Genomic DNA, 23,749 nt, shown 5'->3' on the forward strand with positions numbered 1-23,749 from the left:
TGCAAAGTGAGCATTTAAAAAAAATGCAACATTCCATTAAAAGTGACATTTGTTCAAATTGGAGTTCAACAACATCTTGAATTTCTGGACAAAGCATTTCACTCTGACCAATGTACCTGACCGTTGGGTCAGAGGTAGACAGCAGGGATCAATTATGATGCAATGAGTCACTACATGCCATTCAAAAGATTTGGTCATTTATTTTCTTATATACACTGCCCGAAGATAACACATCCAGAGTAAAAATGCAAAAGACATATCAAGTTATGCCCCACCAGAATAAAAAATTAAAATATAAATAACGTTGCAAGAAGTATTATCCCCAAGATTACAAGCTCCAAGGAAGGAAATGACTTAACTGAAAAATTCTCCCAATCCAAATACTTCACGACATGCAAACACACAATGTGTAGCCAATAGTCCATCAAATCCATGCCAGTGTTTGTATTCCATACAAACCTCATTCGACCTGTCTTCCTAACAGCATGACTACTGTTCTTTTCTCCCTCGTATTGGTTTACCTTTCCATAAAATGTATCTACAATATTCATCTCAACTATATTTTCTGGGTGAGTTCCACACTCTAAATTCTATGGGTAAAGATCCAAATCTGTACTGGATTTGTTAGTTATGTTATATATATGATTCCCAGCTTTGGTCTCACTCCACAAGTGATAACATCTTTACCAAACTCTTTCATAAAGATGTCTACTGGATCACCCCATAGTCATTTGTTTTCCTAAAACTCTCAAGCCTTTTCACAGAAGAGTTATGGTGCAGGAGGTCATTCAGCCCATCATGTCTGCATCAGCCCTCTAGGCATTTTGACTTGCTGCCAAACTACTGTCTTTTCTCCATAATCCTTCATGCTGTTTATGTAAAATCATCCATTACAATTAAACCAGCCTCCATCTCGCTTCCAGGCAGTGCATTCTGATTCCAAACCACTCAGTGTAGAAAAGGTTTCATCTCCCCTCCAAGTTGGTTCTTTTGCAACTACTTTAAAAACTATGCTAAATATAGTGAATGCTGGAGAAACTGTGCAGGGTGCCATATGACTTTTTGACTAGGAGCATCTATGGACAGAAAAACAGTTCAAAAAGTTGAGAGTCTGGTATGATTTCTTCAGAACTGAAGTTTATGTGATACCTTATGGTGCAACTCTGTGTTCCAGACGAGCATGCAATAACATTTTTTTAAGTTCTCAAGAATAGCCATATCGGACTCGATACACTCACTGTTCTTCTCTTCAAAAGATGCTTCCAGTACTTTGTTTTTTATTTCAGAATTCCAGTATCTGCAGTATTTTACTTTTATTTTAATGTTTTTTCTTAAAACGTGAATGCTTTTTTCAGCATCAAGCCAATCAGATCTGGTCAGCCTACATCCAGGATAAAAACAGAAAATGCTGGAAATATTCAGCAGTCTATCAGCATGTGTGAATAGAGAAGAGGATTAATGTTATAGGGCCTTTCATGAAACCTAAAACATTAATTGTTACTCTTTACACAGTTCCTGCAAACACATAAAATCTCAACTTTTTCTGCTTTTATTTTAGGTTTCCAATGTTTGCAATATTTTGCTTCCAAGATAAATCTCCTATCAAGCCCAGAAATGCAGCTCATGTCAAACTCAATCCTACTGCATACCAGATTAGCATTTTCAATGAAAACTGTCCATTTAGTTTCAGATCAAGCCTGCACTGATTGCTAATTATAACCAGGACTCTAAAAAAATTCATGTACTCAATCCCAGTTAAAGTCATACAGCACGGAGACAGACCCTGCGGTTCATCTCAACCAAGCCAAACAAGTTTCACAAACTAAACTAGCCCCACTTGCCTGTGTTTGGCCTAAATTTCTCTAAACCTTTCCTAATCATGTACTGTCCAAATGTCTTTTAAATATTACAACTGTACCTGCATCTATTACTACTTCTGGCAGTTCTCATTCCACACGAAACACTGAAAAGTTGCCCCTCAGGTCCCTTTTAAAGCCTTCTGCTCTCAACTTAAAAATGGGATGCTCTTCGGCAGGTCATGTGGAATCGAGGGGGCGAAGAGCCCACTTCCACATAGTAAGGATTCTATGATTCTGAGGGCACCCCTCAACTCCTAAGCTCCAGGTGAAAGAAGTTCCAGCCTAACCAGCCTCCCCCTACAACTCAAAACCCTCCATTCCTGACAACACCTTGATAAAAACCAAAAGAACTGCGGATGCTGTAAATCAAGAACAAAAACAAAAAGTTGCTGGAAAAGCTCAGCAAGTCTGGCAGCATCTGTGAAGAGAAAATCAGAGTCAGTGTTTCGGGTCCGGTGACCCTTCCTCAGAACACCCTGGTAAATCTTTTCTGAACCCTCTCCAATTTAATTATAACCTTCCTGTAGCAGGGCAACTAGAACTATACACAGTACTCCAAAAGCGGCCTCACCAACGGCCTGTACATCCTTAACAATGACATCCCAATTTCTATACTCAAATGGTTTAACCAATGAAGGCAAGCATGCCAAATGCCTTCTGATGCACCCTGTCTACCTGTGATGCAACTTTCAAAGAACATGTACCTGAACCCCTAGGTCTCTCCTGTTTGACAACACTACCTAGGGGACCTACCATCAACCAGAGAAGTCCTGCCCTTGTACGTTTTACCAAATGCAATACCTTACAGTTATCCAAATTAAACTACATCAGCCACTCCTCAGCCCATTGGACCATTGATCAAGATCCCTTTGTAATATTAGATAACCTTCCTCACTGTCCACTGTACCAAGTTCGGTGGCATCTGCAAACTTACTAACCATGCTTCCCCTATATTGTCATTTATATAAACGATCTGAATGACAAACAACAGTGGACCCAACACCAACCCCTGCAGAACACCGATGTCACAGGCATCCAGTCCAAAAAACAACCTTCCGTCACCACCCTCTGTCTCCTACTGTCAAGCCAATTTTGTATCCATGTGGCAGGCTCTCCCTGAATGCCATGTGGCCTAACTTTACTAATTAATACACCTTGCGGAACCTTGTCAAAGGTTTTACTAAAGTCCACATGGACATCTGCCTTCAATCTTTTTAGTTACATCCTCGAAAGACTCAATCAAGTTTGAGACATTTTCCCACGTACAAAGCCACCCTGCCTATACCTAAATCAGTCCCTGCCGCTCCAAGTGCACGTAAACCTATTTCTCAGAATCCCCTCCAACAACTTACCCACTGGTCTATGGTTCTCCAGCTTCTCCTTACAGCCTTTCTTAAATACAGGCACAACATTAGCCACCCTCCAGTCCTCCAGAACCTCACCTGTGGCTGCTGATGATGCAAATATCTGTTTGGAGCCCCTCAATTTCTTCCCTAACTGAGTTACACTTGATCAGGTTCTGAAGATTTATCCACCTTCATGTTTTTTTAAGATTTCCAGCACCTTCTGTAATACGAGCTGTTTTTAAGACATCAATATTTATTTCCCCTTGAGTTCCTTAGCCTCTATTTCTTTCTCCACAGTAAAAACTGATGTGAAATATTAGTTTAGAATCCTCCCATCTCCTGTGGATGATCGCATTGATCTTTACCAAGACTAACAGGAGATGTGAAAGAACAGTATTCAAACCCATTGCCTGGCTCCTCACACCAATTCTAAATCTCAAATATGAAAATGAAAAGAATGTAAGCTTCTCTCAAACGCCTCCTGAAGTCAACACTATTGAAATATTTCAGAGTTGAACAGGTTTATAACTAATATATGGCCCAGGCAAGATGGCATATATTTTAGCATAATGGAGTAGACTGGAGAAAACCTGTGGGGGTTCAGCCACTACTAATGGACTTACCATTATTAGGATTTGAGGAGGAATATGGTTGAAATCACATTGTTTTCTAATTAAGGTTCATTAAGCAACGGTCATCTCGCTCAGTACTGACTCAGGTAAACATAATGCACTTATCTATAAAATGCAAGAGTTACGTGAAAAATAATGACATCACGTCCAGCTGAAGAAATAGGCCATATGAATGTAGGAGACAAAATAACACCTGATAACTTTGAAGCTGTTACAGACAAAGTACAACGTACAGCTTCCCGTAATGCAGTTTTAGAGCGCTTTTGGAAAACCCCTGGCAAAAGTTAGGCCTCTCAGTCACAGTTCAGTTGGCAAAACACATTAAATTGAGACTATAAGCTCCCTTAGGAGAATATTGCAAGGCAGTATTTCAAACAAGAACACCCCTTGCCCTCATCTATATCAGCACTGAATCATCTTCATTAAAACAGTACATCCTTTCATTACCTCACTACTGCATGTGGGAGCTTACTGGGTGCAAGTCAGTTGCCAAATTTCCTACACTGCAAAAACTAACTATAATATCCTGAGGTTATGAAAGACATTATCTAAATTTGAGTTTACTTTAAAAAGCTACACAACGATTGCACCGTCAACAGAGATAGGGCGTGTACAGCAAACGACCCTGAATCAAATCCTCTTAATGATGTTTAATTTTCCTTTGGTTTCTAATCGACACAAAAGACTTTGATTCTAGGATCACAACCAAATTAGCTTAAACGTTGAAAGAAATAGCTAATAAAAGAATTAGCTAAAAAGTGCACACAAGATTTTAGATTTAAATTTCAGTTACATCTGTCAAGCACTGCACAAAGCCTGAATACATACATATACGTGGAATGTCTTACTGCATCTTTCAGGTTGTTTAAAAGGTTTGTCATACACAATTAATTATAATAAAAAGCAGCTGCCATTAGATCAATGAATATGGCAGCCACTTTGTGCGCATTTAAGTCGCACAATAGCAATGAGATAAGTGGGCAGTTAATCAGTTTACTTATTGGTGTTGCAGTAAGGAAAGCTCCATACTCTTACTTGAAAAGCACCATGGCATCCTTACAGAAAAGCCTAGGAAATGCATGGTCAGAACTGTGCAGGAGTTGACTGATATTACTCCACAGCTGCAAACAGCTGGATGACAATTTCAAGTAGAGTCTTAATTTTTGGAGGACATGCTAGAAAAAGCATATACATATATTAGAAATGTGCATAAAAAAAGCAAAAGGAGACTGATTCCACTTGAACTATAAGGAAGAACTGAAGTTCAAAATTATAAAAGAGACAGAGCAAAGCAATATTATTCCACTTGAAAGTATGTTCACAAAAAGATCATTATTTGTAAATGTACTTATCCTAATAAAACTTAAACCAGTTCAATAAAGGGGAACTTCTTTACTCTAATGTGGACAGAAACTTTAACTAATATACATTAGTCAGGATAGCGAAGACTTTAAAAAAAATGGAAGCTAGACTGGAAGACAAGGTATAGTGGAATGAAGTGACAGGTTGCATTACTTGTCTTATCCTCAATTTATTTTGTAAGATTAATCTCTTCCACTACATTAGTTATTCTAAGTCTTGAGATTTGTTATTTCTTCAATAGCAATGGCCTCCCCATCTAGTACAGTATGATTTAATGAGAAAATTGTAAATGCTTATAGCCCTTCCAAATTAATCAGTGTTTTTACATGTTGCAGATCACAACCTTCAGTCTTCCATGTTAGGAAATAGCACATGGGAAAATTTGCACTGCGTTGAGTCAGGACACAACATAGCACTAGGTCGTCAAAGGGATCTATCCATCACAATTTCAGCTCGAGGACTGGAACCCGAATGACCAGATGAGCTCCTCACCATAAAACCTATACTAATCCTAGCTCAAACATGTCTGCAAAATGTCAACTTAATTCCATGGTATTTATATCCACCTGCACAAATTCTCAAAAAAAACATGGTTTAATTTTGCCAGTCAAATTGATACACTATGACAGATGATGTGGGGTATGGACAACTCACTGCAAGCGAGAATGTGCTTTAATTTCAGACTATCAGAACATTGTTGGCAGCAAGCATAGGGGGACTTTGTATTAAAAAAGGACTCAGCCCAGTCTAAGGAAAGATAGAGGCAAATAACGTTTTTAGAAAGACCAAGGATATAACTGCCCTGAATACCCTAAACTTGATCAGATCAAAACTATACTTGTTTCAAAATCATCCTGGCATCAACTGAAATACAATTTTTCTCCCCACAAAGATGACCTTCCCTTATATTTGTCACAAATTACTGCAACTGAATTCACATTCAGCATCAACTTGAGCTGTAGGAAACTATATCTAACTTTGAAGAAATCTAAAACCCAAAAATAAGATAAGCTACTCTCAGAGGCCACTTCAGTTGGAAGTAGTTGGATCTGCAATCTAGATTATGTTCTAAAATTGTAAATAGTACATCAGTTCTCTTTCAAAGACAGTTTTCCACAAGCATGAAAGATTCAAGATTCACAAGATTCCTTTCTCTGGTGTAAAGCAGCAACAGAAGTAACTATCAACCAGGAATTACAAATCAAATTATCAGTTAATTTAGTTTTTATAGCACTAACATCCTGCTTTGCTCAGAAAACCATTAAATAAATGTTTGAAGTAATGAATGGCTACAATGCAATGTTGGAGAGAAGATGACATTCTCAAATGTTATCACAGTATTTCCACCATTTTGCAGGTTTTATTCAATTAATGGACGTGAACCCATATTAACCAGGAACATTTCAGGCTTGATCCTGGAGTTGGAGCAAGTTAGTTCATCTCAAAGTTCTTTAATTCATGGGTTTTTAAAAGTAGATGGAGAGGAAAAAGGAAAGGAAATAAAGTTTTCAAATTGCCAGTTATCCCTGTTGAAAACCACGTAAGAACCACAGAAACACAGAAACACCAGTGTGGAAACAGGCCATTCGGCCCAACAGGTCCACATTGACCAAGCCTCCGAAGAGCATCTCACCCAGACCCATCCCCCTACCCTATCCCTGTATTTCCCATGGATAACCCACCAAGCCTGTGCATTCCTGAACACTATGGGCAATTTACTATGGCCAATCCACCCAAACTCCACATCTTTGAACTGTGGGAGGAAACCAGAGCACCCAGAGGAAACCCACTCAGCCACGGAGAACGTGCAAACTCCACACAGACACCCGAGGGTGGAATCAAACCCAGATCCCTGGCTCTGTGAAGCAGCAGTGCTAACTGTGCCACAGGTGAAGAGTGGTAATCCAGCCCCTAAACATCTGTCATTTTGGGATGACGTATCAAAATTCACAATGTAGGCTCACTTATGTGACACAAAGCTGACAATATAATAGGAGAAGATATAGCCCATCGCAAACTATATTCAGGGAAGGAGAGGGAGGAAAATGGATCAGGTTTGTCACTCCGGAGTCAATAGTTCAGATTAGTGCATTAAACTTGAAGGCTGTCAGAATTCAACTTTGTGGCACACTTGCTTCAGCTCATCTGCTTCTGAAACTTTCATCCATGCCTGACTTCATATTGTTCCAAAACACTTGCAAGTGAGCACCTGATGTTCTATTCTCCATAAACCTGACATCATTCAAAGCTCTTATTTTTGACATGATTCAGATCAAGGCCTGTTTATTCAATGCCAATGTACTCAATGATCTACATCAGCTCCTAGTTAAACAACTGATTTTAAATTTTTCACCTTTGTTTTCAAACTCCTCCATGGACTCACCCCTCTCTATCTTCTTCAGTTCGACAAGAAGTCGGCTTTCTTCTAATTCTAGACCCTTGAGCAACCCTGACCTTAAGTTTTTGCACCACTAGGAATCAAGTCCTAGGCTCTGGAACTTTTCACTAAACATTTTCAAATCTCTGATCTCCTAAGGTGCTCATTAAAACCTACAAAAATATTTAAACCACTCAATAAGGGCATAAGAGTTAGGCTATATAATTCTCAGATGACAAGTCTGACTTCAGTGCTGTGCAAATTACTTGAATCAATTCTGAAGGACAGAATAATTTATTACTCAAAGCACAGATTAATCAGGCTTAGTCTGCATGGCAAGGTGGAAACTTAATTGAATTTTTTTTAAAGAAGTGATAAGGAGGATTGATGAGAGCAGTGCAGTCGATGTTGTGTACGTGGATTTTACCACTACACTGGACAAACTCCCACATAGCGTCTGCTCCTATGATGCTGCTTGGCCTGCTGTGTTCATCCAGCCCTGCACCTTGTTGTCTCGGATTCTCCAGCATCTGCAGTTCCTACTATCTCTAATCACAAAAGCAATGAGATACAGCAAATTAGATCCAAAATTGGCTCAGCAACAGCAAAGGGATAAGGTCGATTAATGTTTTTGTGAATGAAAAGGAGTTTCCAGTGGTATTCCGACAGCGCAATGTTGGGTCCCTTGCTTTTTGATGTTCATGTTGATGTTTGAATTTAAACGAGGGGCATGATTGGGAAATTTGCAGACAACACAAGAACTGGCTATGTAATTGATCGTGAAGAGAATCTGTCCACTCCAGAATTGTATCAACGATGTGGTTGAGCAAGCAGAAAAGTCGCAAATGGAATTCAATCCGTAAAAAAGTGAGATGAACATCTCAGGATGACAACCAAAGCTAGGGAAAGTACAATAAAAGGATAAGGTGTCCAGAGGAATTGGAGACCTTGGAGTGCATGTCCTCAGGTCTCCGAATGTGGCAGGACAGGGTAGACAAGATGGGAAATAAAACACATAGGAGCGTTTCCCTTTATTGGATGAGGTGTAGAATACAAAGGCATGGATGTGATGCTAAAACAGCAGCACAAAATGGTTGTTAGGCCACAGCTCGAGTTGCGTACACAGTTCTACCCACTGCAGGAAGGTCGCTATCCTGGAGAGAATACAGAGGAAATTTACAAGAATGTAGCCAAGCATTGAAAATTATAGCAGAGGACCGGAGAGGCTATGGTTGCTGTCTTGAGAAGAGGGAAGGTTAATGGGCGACTTAACTGAGGTGCACAAAATTATCAGGAGTCTAGATACAGCGCACAGAAGAAACTACTTACCCTCGTAGAGAGGTCAGTTACCAAGAGGCACAGATTTAAGGTGATTAGTAGAAGAGCCAGAGGAGATTGGATAAAGATCTTTGTCTCCCAGGGATTGGTGGGCATCTGTAATGCCCTGCCCAGGTTGATGGAGTCAAAAGCATTCAACTCGTGTAAAAGGAACCTGGATTTGCATCTGCAAAGTTACAGACCTTGCACTGAAATGTGGGATTAGAACAGGCAGCAAGTTATTTTTTCAGCAGGTACAAACACAAAGGGTTGAATGGCCTTGTCTGTGCCATAACATTTCGGTGTTTCTACGGCATCTTTTTGGTTATCTGTCCCATTGGTGTCACATTTGTTTGAGTAATTCTCCCATTAGCACCTTGAGACAATTTGCTATGATAAATGCAAGTTTATAGAGGTACAAGTTCTTGATGAAGTGAACTAGTATGGCAGTTGAGGTTTTCAAAACAACATGTACTCCAAATGTTATGGAGGACTCACCATAAATGATTGTGTGAAGAGAGGAAATTGATGCATTTCTGTGACTGGTGATGGCATTGTTTGAATAACTTGGAGTTAATCACCTAAACAGCATACTGGCATAACAAAATGACTTAAATAAGACATCTCTTTACGTCATACAAATCTTCAAAATAAAAGTAGAAGTAGGTCATGCGGCCTTTCAAGTCAGCTTTGCATTCAATACTCATCACGGATGATCGGATATTGTTTCAAACTTCACATTCCCACCTACCCTCAATGACCTTTGATTCTCTTGCCTACCAAGAATTAACCTTTCTACACGAACAAAAACAGCAACTATTGGACTGCAGGTCTGGCAGCACTTATCTACCTCCAACTCAAAATTTTAAATGATCCTCAGCTCTATCTTCTCAGCCAGAGTTCAAAAATCACACAACCCTCAGATGCCAAAATATAACCTGCTCTAAAAGTAACACCATACTTTTAAACAACGTCTCTAGTTCCGTGCTCACTCACGAGAAATATCCTTTCCACACCAAGCTTGTCAAGATTGTTCAAGATCATGCATACTTCATGCAAGTCTGATGCAATTACACTAAATACACCCAGTGAGAAGGATGAAACATAATGCATTGAATATAGCAAACAGTGCCTAACTTACGAGGAAAAGAGGTCACATACAGGAGGAAATACTGAACATAAATTCTCCTTTTGTTGTGCCAAATGGATGGTTATTCTGCCCATCAGCTATCATTTTCTGTTACTACAAAATGAAAAATAAGACACTCCTTCACGTTACCCAAACTAGTTAAGAGTAGTACTGAAAAGCGAAACATGTTGTCAAAGCTTTTCATCCTATACTCAGCTTGTCAAACTCAAAAATGATTAATGTCAAACAGTCAACAATTTACACAAGAATTTATTCTCCCGTAGTATAAATGGCCGTGATTATTTGAACTGTTACATTTTTGCATTCATCCTGATAAGTAAATGAAGAAAAGCTTTGGCAATACGCCTCTCTTTTCAGCAATATTCAAGTTCTTTACTATCAAGCGACAGTTACAATAGCGTCATACGAGTCGAAGACCAATATAATACAAGGACTCAAAATTACTGATCAAAGTATCCCCAGGAGAGAAAAAAATTACTACAGGTTTATTTGTAAGAATTCTTATGAAATGGAGTGTGCAAAATAAAGATTTAGGGTTCTATCAAGTCACCTCCTGTGCTCAAACACAAATTGTTCAAATAAATTGGAGGCTGCAATACAGGTAAACTTTAATAGGTTAAGAACACAGACATGAAAATATCACTTGCCATATCTTAAGAGCCTTCAACATCATAGCACATACTTATTGCAAATAAATGACATTTTAATTCAGTTGGTGCAAAGTACTTTGCTGATTTCACTTACTTTTTTTTCTTCTGTAGAGGAGTTGTGCCATCTTTGCGAGGTCGGCCCCGTGGTCGTTTGTCATTATTTACAGGGCTACCAACAGGAGCAGCCACAAAGGCAGCAGATAGAGGTGGCGGTCCTAGGTCAGAAGGTTCCACACTTTTGTCCTCTGATGACATTCTAAAAAGGACGAAAAAATAAAAAAAGGTTAGTGAAGGCAATTCAACAAGAGTGAACATCAAATCTGACAGATAAATTTCAATTTGACAGATAAATTACAACCAGACACTTGGATGCTTCCGCGAGCATTTTAGTTCAAACACAACATTGCTCCTTGGTGTGGTTTTGTGATGATAACAAATTTCACCAATAGCTGCTAATACAGACTTGTTTTACTACAAAGGGTTCTACTGTTTCATTGCACAATTTAGGTATGGCATGGTCTATTATTGAAAGACTTATTTGCCTCACCGTTTTGGTCATCAACCCTTGTCTCATCCATTAAAAATCCATTTATTTTAAAGAAAGCCTGCAGATTAATCAATTTGTCAAAGCAACTTGCCTCAAACAAATTTTGAACAAAGAGATCAAAAGAAAAAAAAACCAACATTGGAGTAGAAAATTTTATTTTTGAAAAAAAAGCAAAGCATCACTACACTGTACATTTACCTACTTTTCATACCTGAAGGATATGACAGGGCATTCAAAGTTACCAACATCAGAAATTAATACCATTAATCTGTGGTTGGCACAATATTTTAGTTAAGGCCTGCTTGTCAAACAAACAAACATTCTTGAAAGATGACTAAGCAACATTAATTAACTTTACTAAGTGGGGAAAGCAACAAATTAAATTGCACCAGGTTTGAATTCCGTATTGCCAATTTTAAGTAAAATCATTCTCCATTTTAGTCATTGTGATCTTGTATCATAATTTGATTGGCTGAGCTGAACCAGGACACAGCACATCTTGAATCCACGGTCTTCAGTGAGTCAGCAATTGCAAATCAGATTAAGAACTGACTGGATACCTTGAAGTCCCAAGACAGATGCCAGTTAGGCGAGTTATAACTTTAGTAAAAACGAGTCAATGCCCAAATGCAGCCCAAAGTGGCTAAGTCTGGAATTTAAATCAAGTCCTTGTTTGGGGATGTGGAGAGAGGAGTGCGGCTGGTGGTGGCAGTAAGAGTCTGAAATCCATCCCCCACCACTTTGTACAAGATAACAACAGTTGAGAACAGGAATTAATTGTGCTAGGAATCATAGGAACAACTAACATCCCAACACCCAATTCAAAGCGCAGCTTGTGGAATTACGACCAATAAAACTATGTTACAAGTCTATTTATTAGATCAAAATGAATTTACACAAAATTGGGAAACAAAATTCAAATCAGAAGTGAATCTCATACAAAATTGTTTCAAACAAAAATGTCCATTTAGAGATATCAACTACAATCTACACATTTCAGTACAGATAATTATTAATAATCAGGTCCACTGAATTTAGTGCCAAAATAAATCCATACACGAAATATATTTTTCACATTTCTGGAGTCTCCTCCTCCTGTTAGCTGCTTAATTATCTATGATTATTTATAATTGGATGTAGCAGGATTGCAGAGCTTTGATCTGATCACTTGGTTGAGAGATTGTTCAGCTCCAAGGGCTTTGGCTACGTTAACAGGGAAAAGGCTGCTTTGGTACTTTTTGACAAGTAGCTCATCCCCTAACTGGTTGAAGCCTTTCCATCATCTACAATATTCTAGTTCACTTTTTATTCTTTCATGGGAGGAACATTGTTATGAAGGGCAACCGTTATTGCCCATCCATAAATAAAACCGTAAAAAATAGGAACAGAAGTAGGCCATTTGGCCCCTTCAGCCTGCTGTCATTCAATAGGATCATGAGTGATCCAACATTCCTCATATCAACTTTCTTGTCTTCTCCCCATAACCCTTGATTCCCCTACTAAATCAAAAATCTACCTACCTCAGCCTTAAATAGAGATGTCTACCCCCACAGCTCTCTGTGACAAGGAGTTCTAAAGATTCACAACCCTCAGCAGAACGCCCTCATCTCAGTTTTACATTGCACTCTCCCCGCCCCTCCCCTTTATTCTAAGGCTATGCTCTCTGGTCCTAGACCACCTAATGAGGGGAAGCATCCTTTCAGCATTCACCTTGTCAAGCCCCTTAAGAATCCTGTACGTTTCAATGAGATCACACTCATTCTTTTAAATTCCAGTGCATGAAGTCCCAAACTTTCTAATATTTGCTCATAATCTTGCACTCATAAATAGGGTTAGAGTTAGTGGATAACTAAGCAACTAACAGGAGTAGAAGACTCCACAAATATCCCAGCCTCAGTGATGGGGAAGCCCAAAGAACACAAGTGAAGCACTTGCAATCATCTGCAGGCTGGAGTGCCACGTGGATGATCCATTTCAGTCTCCTCAGGCCCCTAATATCACAGATGCTCGGCTTCAGCCGTTTTGATTCACTCCAAACAATATCAAGAAATAGCTGAAGGCATGGGATACTAATGCCTAACAATATCACAATAGCAGTAGCGAAGACTTGTCCTCCAGAACTAGCTGTGCCCCTAGCCACGTTGTTCCAACACAGTTATAACACTAACATAAAACGCTGACATTAACCAATAATGTGCAAAATGCATAGGATGTTATGTCTACAAAAAGCAAGAAAAATCAAATCCAGTTGGTCACTTCCACAGCAACCTCCTCTCAATCACAAGCAAAGTGATGGAGCAAGTTGTCAACAGTGTTATCAAGCAACATTTACATAGTAATAACCAGCACACCGGGTTCCATCAAGGTCACTCAGTTCCTGACCACATTTACAGCTTTGGTATGAACATATACAATAAAACTAAACTCCAGATCAGAATGAATGCCTTGATGTCGACGTCATATTTGATCAAGTACCAAGAAGCTTAGGCAAAATTCAAGTCATTGGAAATCAGATGGAAAGTTTTCGACTAATTGAAGTCACACCTAGCACAAAGGTTGTGGTTATTCAAGGCCAGTCAGCTCAATCTCAGGGCACCACTGCCACAGTTCCTCAGCGTCATGCCCATGTACCTTCAACGATTCAATGATTTTCCTTCTATCATAAGATCACAAATGGGCATGTTCTCACAGCGATGATCTGCAGCTATGATTGCAGCACTCCCCCAATAACTTTAGATAGGAATATGGAGGAAGTGGACGACAAATCCAAAAAGATTAAAAGCAGGTACATGTTGTAAAGATGATGTAATGCTGCTTCAGGAGGATTTGAAAAAGTCTAATGAGTAGAATGTTAGCCTTTATTGAAAGTGAATATTGAACAGCATATGGTGAAGCTTTGCTTCAACTGTATAGAAGCTTGATTAGAATACACCTCAAGTACTATGTGCAATTTTGGTCTCCTTACCTAAGGAAGGATATGTTATTGCCACTGAGGGACTGCAATGAAAGATCATCAGACTTGTTCCTGGGCTAGCTGGACTGTCCTATGAAGACAGACAGGGGAAAGTGGGCTTGTCTTCTCTAAAGTCTCAAAGAATGAGAGGTAATCTCATTGAAACTTACAAAATACTTTACAGACTGAAGGAAAAATATACAGGTAAGGTGTTTCGCCTGTCGGGTAGTCTAGAACCAGACAGCACATATTTAAAATAAAGGAGGTGCCATTTAGGCCTGAGATGGGAAAAATTTCTCTCTCAGAGCGTTATGAATTTTTGGAATGTTCTACCCCGGGGGCAAAGTCTTTCAGCATATTTAAAGTCGAGAATGATAGATTTGACTACTAATAGCATACAGAGTTAGGGGATTAGTGTGGGTAAAAGGGTTGGAAGTATTTGATCAGCCATAATTGTACTGAACAGTGCAACAGGCTTGACAAGCTAAACAGGCTATTCCTGTTCAAAAACAGAAGTTGCTGGAAAAGCTCAGCAGGTCTGGCACCATCTGTGAAGAAAAAAAATTCAGAGTTAACGTTTCGGGTCCAGTGACCCATTCTCAGAACCCTTTCTACTCCTGTTCCCGTTAAGGTGAGGGACTAGAATCCATCTGGGGGTTACATGGATCTGGCAATAGATGAATGGTAATATGGAATAAGACATAGTTCTGAAAGAGCTGGAAAATATTTAGACGAATTTAAAAAAGGCAAAAAAGCTGCAGGTGAGTTTAGATATTACAAGTTGTGACGTATGGTCTAGTTGGGTGATGCTTTGGACAGGGTGTAGGCAGCCTTGTTGAAAAACACAATGTGGAGTTTGAATCTCAGTCTTGAACAAAATACCTAAATAACATACTTCTCTGATAAGCTCGAACACATTCAGGGAAATGAACAGACATTTAAAACGGGAAATAGGACAATGAGCTATGTTAGAGTCTGAATTGGATGGCTTTGGTTTCAATAAAGTTATGAAAGGTCCTAGTTCAGCTACAACTCGACATTAGCACAAAGCAACATAGAATCAGACGTACAGTGCAGAACTGACCCTTTAGTCCAACTCATCCATGGTGAGCCGATATCCTAAACTGATCCAGTCCCATTTGGAGGCATTTGGCTCGTATCCCTCCAAAACCTTCCTATTCAAATACCCATCCAGATGCCTTTTAAAATGTTATGGTATCAGTCCCCATCAACTCCTCTGGCAGCTCACTGCATAAACGCACCTCTCTGCATGAAAATGTTGCCCCCTTGGGTCCCTTTTAAATCTTTCCCCTCTCACCTTAAACCTATGCCCTCTAGTTTTGGACTCCCCTATCCTCGGGAAAAGACCTATTCACCCTATCCAAGATTTTATAAATCTCTATAAAAAGGTCTCCCCTCAGCCTCCAATGCTCCGAAGAAAATAGCCCAGTTGAGAGAAATTATAGTAATGAATTTTAAAAGGGATGTATCATTGGTATACAAATTAAATTTGAACCAATGTTTGTAGATGTCGTCAACAAGAGAATCAACATATTGAGAAGTAACAGAATATAGCGTGCAAGGCAAAGAGAGAGAGATCTGGAGGAAAAACCATTGCAGGAGATATGCTAGTCACATTGGAACAGTTATTACTGGAACAATATTTTTTTTTTCTTTATTAATTCACAGGACGAGGGCATCACTGGCTAGGCAGCATCTATTGCCCAGAGGGCAGTTAAGAGTCAACCACATTGCTGTAGGCCTCGAGTCACATGTAGGCCAGGTCAGGTAAGGATGGCAGTTTCCTTCCCTGAAAGACATCAGTGAATCAGATGGGCTTTTCCAACAATCAACAACAGATTCATAGTCATCATTAGACACTAATTCCAGATATTTATTGACTTCAAATTCCACCATCTGCCGTGGCGGGATTCAAACCCAGGTTGCCAGAATGTTATCTGGGTCTCCAGATCAACAGTCCAGTGATAATACCACTAGGCCATCACTTCCCCGTGGTACTTGTCACAAAGGAAAGAATAATGTCAAAAGGTTGTAGTCAGGTCGAGAGGATAATGCATCACAGTATTGTTTGAGACTGATCAAGGCAGTTTCAGTGCCGCAAAGTGAACAGAAACCAGACAGAATGGATTCTAACAGGAAGTGGCGAGGAAGGTTAAAGAAACAAATGGCGTAACTTGTTTCAGAAGTAGTAAGTTCAATCCAAACAAAACAGAATTACACAAAAATCAGACATTACCTTGTTCAAGGGCAGTTAGGAACCTGGAACAAATACTGGCCTTGTCCATGATGTTCACATTCTAGGATAGATTATAGTGTTAAAAAAGCTCTCAAGTCTCCTGCCAGCACTGAAGTTGATAAAGAATGTGAGCCACAGAAAGGAGTCAAAAATAATTAGTTGACATTTTATCCTTGGACTAAGCATCCTGTAGAAACAAAATTAAGTGACAGCATGCATAAACTGGATCACTTTTACATATTCAGATTGCAAAATGCTTCTATTAGAATGGGATTTCAGCTCCTCCAAAGCTAACACTGCACCCAAGCATGGCAGACAAAAGCCATCAAGAAGTGAACTCTAGCACAGCAAAGACAACTTGCTCACAAGCCAAACACCATGTCAGTCAAATGCAATCTCCTGATGCCAAACCTCATCAGTTCAACAAACCTGTGCAAGTGGCCCAGCTACATTATTGGGTATATCAAGCAGTTCCAGTGCAATCTGATTGGCAGCATGATTTAACAGTCTCAAACAACAAGGCAGTCAAATCCTTGGCTTGCAGCAATACAATGAAAGGCCAGCCCACCCACAGAAAAATACTTTTGGAGCCAAACAGTAAATGGAATTGGCTCAAAAGTGGCTAAATAAGTCAGCTGGTTTTGGCACCAGCTCATCTAGCACTTTGGTTGCAGCCAGGTTGGTTTGGCTATAGAATCATTACCTGTAGTGGCTAAACACATGTCCAAGTTTTCATGAAAATAATCAGATGTTTCAATAATCTAGTATCCTTACAAGTTAAAGGGCTAAATAGACCAATTCAAATAACGCACAGATTTTGAAAGATGTACACAATGAACATCTGTAATCCATATACTTGCTTAAGCATTAGAAAATGTGATCACCACATCATTCACACCAGCCTATTCTTAATAATAATCCGTGAGTTGGTTCTATACATGTCTTAAAAGACAGAACAATCATAATACAGTGCTCACATTAGCCCAAATAATGTTACCAGCCTAAAATACAAGCGGTTTGCAGAAATAATGGACTGCCCTCAAAAAAAAAGGAAAACAAATATTGGCCCCCGCCTGGGTTCCAGCTATGAAGGCTTCTCCTGTGGAAATCCTCCACTTCTGGTATTGAGATATTCCAGTATGTTCAACTCAAACTTTGGTCAGAGTTATCAGAGAACCAGGGTGGGGAATGCGCCAGGAAATATGTCAGTAGGACTGTATTCAAATCCAGTATCTTTAATGGACCCACAAACTGGGTCATGTGACCTCTCAAAGGTGAAAGTGATGCAAATCTGGTATCTCCAGTGGAGCAACTCATGTTCCGTGCGATCACAACACTGGCTGAAGCACGGGACATTCTCCTTCACTTTGCAGAGTGTTCTTTCCAAAATGCCCAAGCTATAGATACATGCTAATGATGATCTAAATTACTAATTTCAGATAACACATTTTCATAATAGCTAGAATGGACGTCTTCAGCTTTTTTATTTGGTGACATTAAACTTTTAACTAAACATAACCATTTCCTACAACCTTGGGATTCAATAGTGTGATTGGTAAGTTGAGCTTCAAGGTGGAGATTCAAGTTAATGCTACAAGAGCAGCTCAGAGTCTTTGAATCCTGAATCCTAAAAAGTCCACCACCCACAAGGCACATGGTGGACTGCTCCCACTTGACTGAATAACTCCTGTTCCAACAATGCTCAAGAAAGCTTGACACCATCCAGGACAAAGCAACCTTCTTGTTCAGCACCACACCCACAAACATGTAATTTCTCCAGTACTGGAGCTGAGTAACAGAGGTCTGTACCATCTACAAAGATGAACTGCACAAATTCACCAAGATTCTTGAGGCAGCACCTTCCAAACCCGCAATCATTTCTATCCAGAATGACAAGGGTAGCAAACACATGGAACACCAGCACTTGCAAGTTTCCCTCCTATCAACTCACCATCCTGTCTTGGAAATATATCACTATTCCTACACTGTCATTGGGTCAAAATCCGCGAACGCCCTCCCCAATAGCATTGTCGGGCTATCTAAACTAAATGGAATGTTGTAGTTCGATAGAAGGCAGCTCACCATCACCTTGTCAAAACCCATGGATCTTAACAAGATGGGCTGCAATGATGATAAATGTTTAACAGCTTTATAAAATCAAAATGATTCTAGAAACCCAATGCACAAAAAATGCCAAAGAAACTCAGCAGGTCTATGGACAGAGAAGCATCATATTGGATTCAAAACATTAACACTGTTTCATACTCCACGGATGCTGCCAGACCTGCTGGGTTCCTTCAGCACTGTTTAGTTCACAACAGCTATCTAACAGCACCTCATCCAAATTGTGGTATTTCATGTAACCCTAAACAATGATGTTACTGGGTGATTAAATCCCATCGTGTATGTGAACAAAGGCATTTGGAAATTGCGTTATGGAATGCTTTCTTGCTAATTTGAGAAACTTTAAGTATTCGGATTTTACGTCATATTTGCAATTGAGCGCACTTCAATCCACAGTTTCGATAAGTTTATGTTCGCTTTGTTTAAGGAACACTGAACTGCTTAACATATAACAAGCTTGAAGTGGCACATTGAACATATGCACACAAGTTACAAGCTATAATTTGCACTGCACAAATATAATGTGGCTCAGAAACACTGCAACACCACCAGGATGGGGATGTCAAGACTGGGCCATTTGTTAATCTTTTGAATGGGTATCCTGACATGAAATCATTTCAATTAGAACAATGCAATAATAGCCGATCTGCTGCCACACCATAATGTCCAAGCCAGCAAAACAAACAATACTCCTGACAGTTCCAATGGTGTTGTTAAAAATGTCAAATCACGTGTTGCATCTCAAAATCCAAGTTATGAGAATTTTTTTTCTGTAAAATGCAAACAAAAAACTTATGATCAAGAAGCACACAGCTGGATTCCTGGTTTTGGCCACTATTTGGCTTAACCTCCCTTTGCAAGTTCAACTAATTCTTCAGCTACTAGAGTGATCAATAGAAAAACACTGCATTCCAAACAAAAAACATCTTCTCTAGTGGACAAACTAAGTTACCCGATACAGTAATCAGAATCCGAAACAGATGGTGAAGGTAGTTTAAATGTCAGTATGGAAGCACATCGACTTTCACATGCACTGTACTGCCCCAGCTGAAGGGATTTTATGGTGACATGAAGGTGGCTCATGTAGAGATGATACACAAAATACCCGGTGTACGAGACAGGATGGATGAAAACAATAAAGAATAAAGAATAAAGAAATTGGTTCTCAAATTTTCTCCTGGTGTCACTCCATTTTCGTGCCTCAGACTTGGAGACACCCTAGGCGAAAACGTGAAAGAGTACGACAGTTGTCAAACAGGTGGTGGTGCGGCTCTGGTCAGCAAGCTTGGAGGGGATTCCATGGAGAGGTGGTGGCGGCAGCTTTGATCATTGATCATAGAAACATTGGAAGTAGGAGAAGGCCATTTGGTCCTTTGAGTCTGCACCATCATTCAGTATGTTCATGGGTGACCATCCAACTCAATACCCTGCTCCCACTTGTTTTAAAATTCATTTGTGGAATATGCGGTGACGCTGGATGGGCCAGCATTAATTGCCCACTCTAGTCGCTCTGAGAAAGTAGTGGGGAGTTGCATTCTTGAACTGCTGCAATTCATATGCTGTCAGTCAACAGTGTTAGTGAGGGCGCCCAGGTCAATGCCAGGTGGTTTGTCTAGTGTCATTTCTTTATTTAGACTTCAAGACTTCGCAGCCAATATAACTGAATGGCTTGCAAAGCTATTTCAAAGGGCAGTTGAGAGTCAACCATATTCCTGTGGGTATGAAGTCACATGTAGGCCAAACCAGGTGAGGACAGCAGATTTCTTTCCCTGAAGGACATGAGTGAAGCTGATGGATCTTTCCAACAATCAATAGCGGTTTCATGCTTATCATGGCAGGATTCAAACCTGGGTCCCCAGACCATTAGATGAGTTTCTGGATTAACAGTAATATTACTAGGCCATCGCCGCCCTTGATCCCCCTTAGCTTCAATATCCTCCTTGAAATCCTACAATATTTTGGCCTTGGCTGCTTTCTATGGTAGCAAATTCCACAGTCTCACCATTCTGGGGGTGAAGAAATTTCTCAACGCAGTCCTAAGCTGTTTACCCCATAGCTGTAGAAGTGACCCCACCATCAGGAACAGCCTTCCTGTGTCTACCATTTAGTCCTGTTAGAATTTTATAGATCTCTATGAAATCCCCTCTCATCCTTCTGAACTGAATTTACAGGTTTCCAAAGCCCATGCAATGAAGTCCACTCTTATCCTGCAGGAAGTATAATTCTAGATGTTAAGCTGAACTTCAGAATTAGGATTCCACTCTACATGTGCCAAGACTCACCACTGCAGAGTTAAACTCTGTATCTTTGAATATCATGCCCAAAGTACTACTACAAAGTTCTCCTTGAATGAGGTTAAGGAAAAAGGGACATGATGGATCATAAAATCCTTAGTGTGGAAGCAGGCCATTTTGCCCATTAAGTTCACTCCACTCCTCCAAAGAGCATCCCACTCAGATCCACATCCCTACCGTATCCCTGTAACCCTGAATTTCCCATGGCTAACCCACCTAGCTTGTACCTCCCTGAACACTACAGGCAATTTAGCATGGCCAATCCACCTAACCTGCACATCTTTAGATTGTGGGAAGAAACTGAATCACCTAGACACAGGCAGAACATGCAAACTCCACATATGCAGTCGCCTGAGGCTGGAATCGCATTGGATCCCTGGTGCTGAGGCAGCAATGCTAACCACTGAACCACCATGCTGCCCCTAAATCTATGGAAGTTCTTAAAAAGCATTAACTGTGATTGATTCAGAATCCTACTTTCAGGTATGCCATGAAATTAGAACAGTTGCTAAAACCAAGTAGAGGAAATGACAAAAGGTTGGGAAGCATTCTGAAGGGTCACTGTACTCCAAACGTTAACTTTCTCTCCACAGGTGCTATCAGACCTGCCGAGTTTCTGAAGAAATTTCCAGTTTTGTTTCAGAGGTATGGGAAGTCCTTCTTTGCTCAAATAATTGTAAAGTATTTTCCAGATAGAAATACAGCAAAAGAAACCTTAGTCAATAGAGAGACAGGTGTTATTAATTCCAGGATTTATTAACAAAGATCAAATTGTGTCACGGCCAACAGCTGGAACGGAGGTAAGACTTAAAACCAGTCAGTGCAGGTAAAATATTGAATAAGTGATGGAATGAATGTGGCAGATTAACATATTGATCATCAGATTAGGATCTTGACCTAATCAGTTATTAGAGTTTGTACCTTATGGGAGGAGAAGTGGCATTGGACTGCTTTCACACCACTTCATTTTATGTCTTAAATCAGTTAGCTGGTTTTGCATTCCACAAGCAGCAGCTACGGTTCACAAAGAGGAAAATGGGACAACATTTGTATTTGGAATAGATTTATTAAAATGAGTCACTTAGTTTGCTTCATTTTTATCCATCTTATGCTCTTGGGTATTGGTACTCACTCTTAACTTCCAACGCTTTTTTTATTTTCATAGAATCACAGAATCCCTACAGTATGGAAACAGGCCATTCAGCCCAACAAGTTAACACTACCCCTCTGAAGAGCATCCCACCCAGACCCAGATCCCCACCTCCCACGTCTAACCCACCTAATCTAAACATCCCTGGACATTATGGGAAATTTAGCATGGCCAATCCACCTACCCTGCACACCTTTGGACTGTGGGAGGAAACCTACGCAGACAAGGGGAGAACATGTAAACTCCACCCAGACAGTTGATTTATTATTGCCGTATGTACCTAGATGAAAAAGTTTTGTTCTGCATGCAGTACAGGCAGATTATACCATACAAATACATCAGGGTAATATTTAGTATATAAGGAGAGGTCATTAGATTATGATGTGGTGGCAGAACCGTAACTGAAATTTTCCCAAAAGGGGACCTGATAGCCCATTTTAAAATGCAGTTTGTAACAGCAACTAAAAGGATTTAGGGGTTAAGCCAGGGTTTCCCAGACAAGGGGTCACGATCCCCCACAGCATCATGAGATGAGATTTTTGAGGTCACAAGCTCCAAAGCAGCAGTGGTAATTGAGGAGTTTGGGCCGATTCCTGATAGCTGTAAGGCCCCTTTAAAATGTTTGCTTTTCCTCTTGGTGGCCTGGCTTAATTGACTGCTCACCGAGTCCCAATTCCCACTGCATGAGAGCCTGTGAAAAGACTGTGTTCAATGACCAAAGTCGCTCTAAGACAAACAGGAAACAATAGAAATAAACAGGTCTTTTTTCCCCAAACGGCAGGCAGCAACCATCAGGTCATAAGAAATAGAACAGGGATAGGCATTCAAGACAACAAGGTGCAGGGCTGGATGAACACAGCAGGCCAAGCAGCATCACAGGAGCAGAGAGGCTGACGTTTCGGGCCTAGACCCTTCATCAGAAAAGGGGGAGGGGAAGGGGGTTTTGAAATAAATAGGGAGAGAGTGGGAGGCGGATAGAAGAGGGATAGAGGAGAGGATAGGTGGAGAAGAAACAAACAGGTCGAAGAGGCGGGGATGGGGCCAGTAAAGGTGAGTGTAGGTAGGGAGTTAGGAAGGGGATAGGTCAGTCCAGGGAGGACGGACAGGTCAAGGGGGCGGGATGAGGTTGGTCGGTAGGAGATGGAGGTGCGGCTTGAGGTGGGAGGAGGGGATAGGTGGGAGGAAGAACAGGTTAGGGAGGCAGGGACGAGCTGGACTGGTTTTGGGATGCGGTGGGGGGAGGGGAGATTTTGAAACTTGTGAAATCCACATTGATACCATTGGGCTGCAGGGTTCCCAAGCGGAATATGAGTTGCTGTTCCTGCAACCTTCGGGTGGCATCGTTGTGGCACTGCAGGAGGCCCAGGATGGACATGTCATCTGAGGAATGGGAGGGGGAGTTGAAATGGTTCGCGACTGGGAGGTGCAGTTGTTTGTTGCGAACCGAGCGTAGGTGTTCTGCAAAGCGGTCCCCGAGTCTCCGCTTGGTTTCCCCGATGTAGAGGAAGCCACACCGGGTACAGCGGATGCAGTATACCACATTGGCAGATGTGCAGGTGAACATCTGCTTGATGTGGAAAGTCTTCTTGGGGCCTGGGATGGGGGTGAGGGAGGAGGTATGGGGGCAGGTGTAGCACTTCCTGCGGTTGCAGGGAAAAGTGCCGGGTGTGGTGGAGCTGGAGGGGAGTGTGGAGCGGACAAGGGAGTCACGGAGAGAGTTGTCCCTCCGGA

At 40.7% G+C, this 23,749-nt stretch overlaps 1 protein-coding gene across 3 annotated transcripts in view; it reads right to left on the minus strand.

Annotated features, from left to right (window-relative positions):
* The window catches only part of LOC109936458 (histone-lysine N-methyltransferase 2C-like), a 304,428-nt gene that overhangs the window by 194,909 nt on the left and 85,770 nt on the right, over positions 1-23,749 (minus strand). For all 3 annotated transcript variants that reach the window (XM_048606795.1, XM_048606794.1, XM_048606796.1), the window contains exon 2: positions 10,788-10,949. In XM_048606795.1, the coding sequence (XP_048462752.1) occupies positions 10,788-10,948 (161 nt within the window). In that variant the 5' untranslated portion in view covers position 10,949. The remainder of the gene's footprint in view (positions 1-10,787; positions 10,950-23,749) is intronic.

The sequence above is a fragment of the Rhincodon typus genome, chromosome 2 (genome assembly GCF_021869965.1).
Source record: "Rhincodon typus isolate 14 chromosome 2, sRhiTyp1.1, whole genome shotgun sequence".
Lineage (NCBI taxonomy): Eukaryota > Metazoa > Chordata > Chondrichthyes > Orectolobiformes > Rhincodontidae > Rhincodon > Rhincodon typus.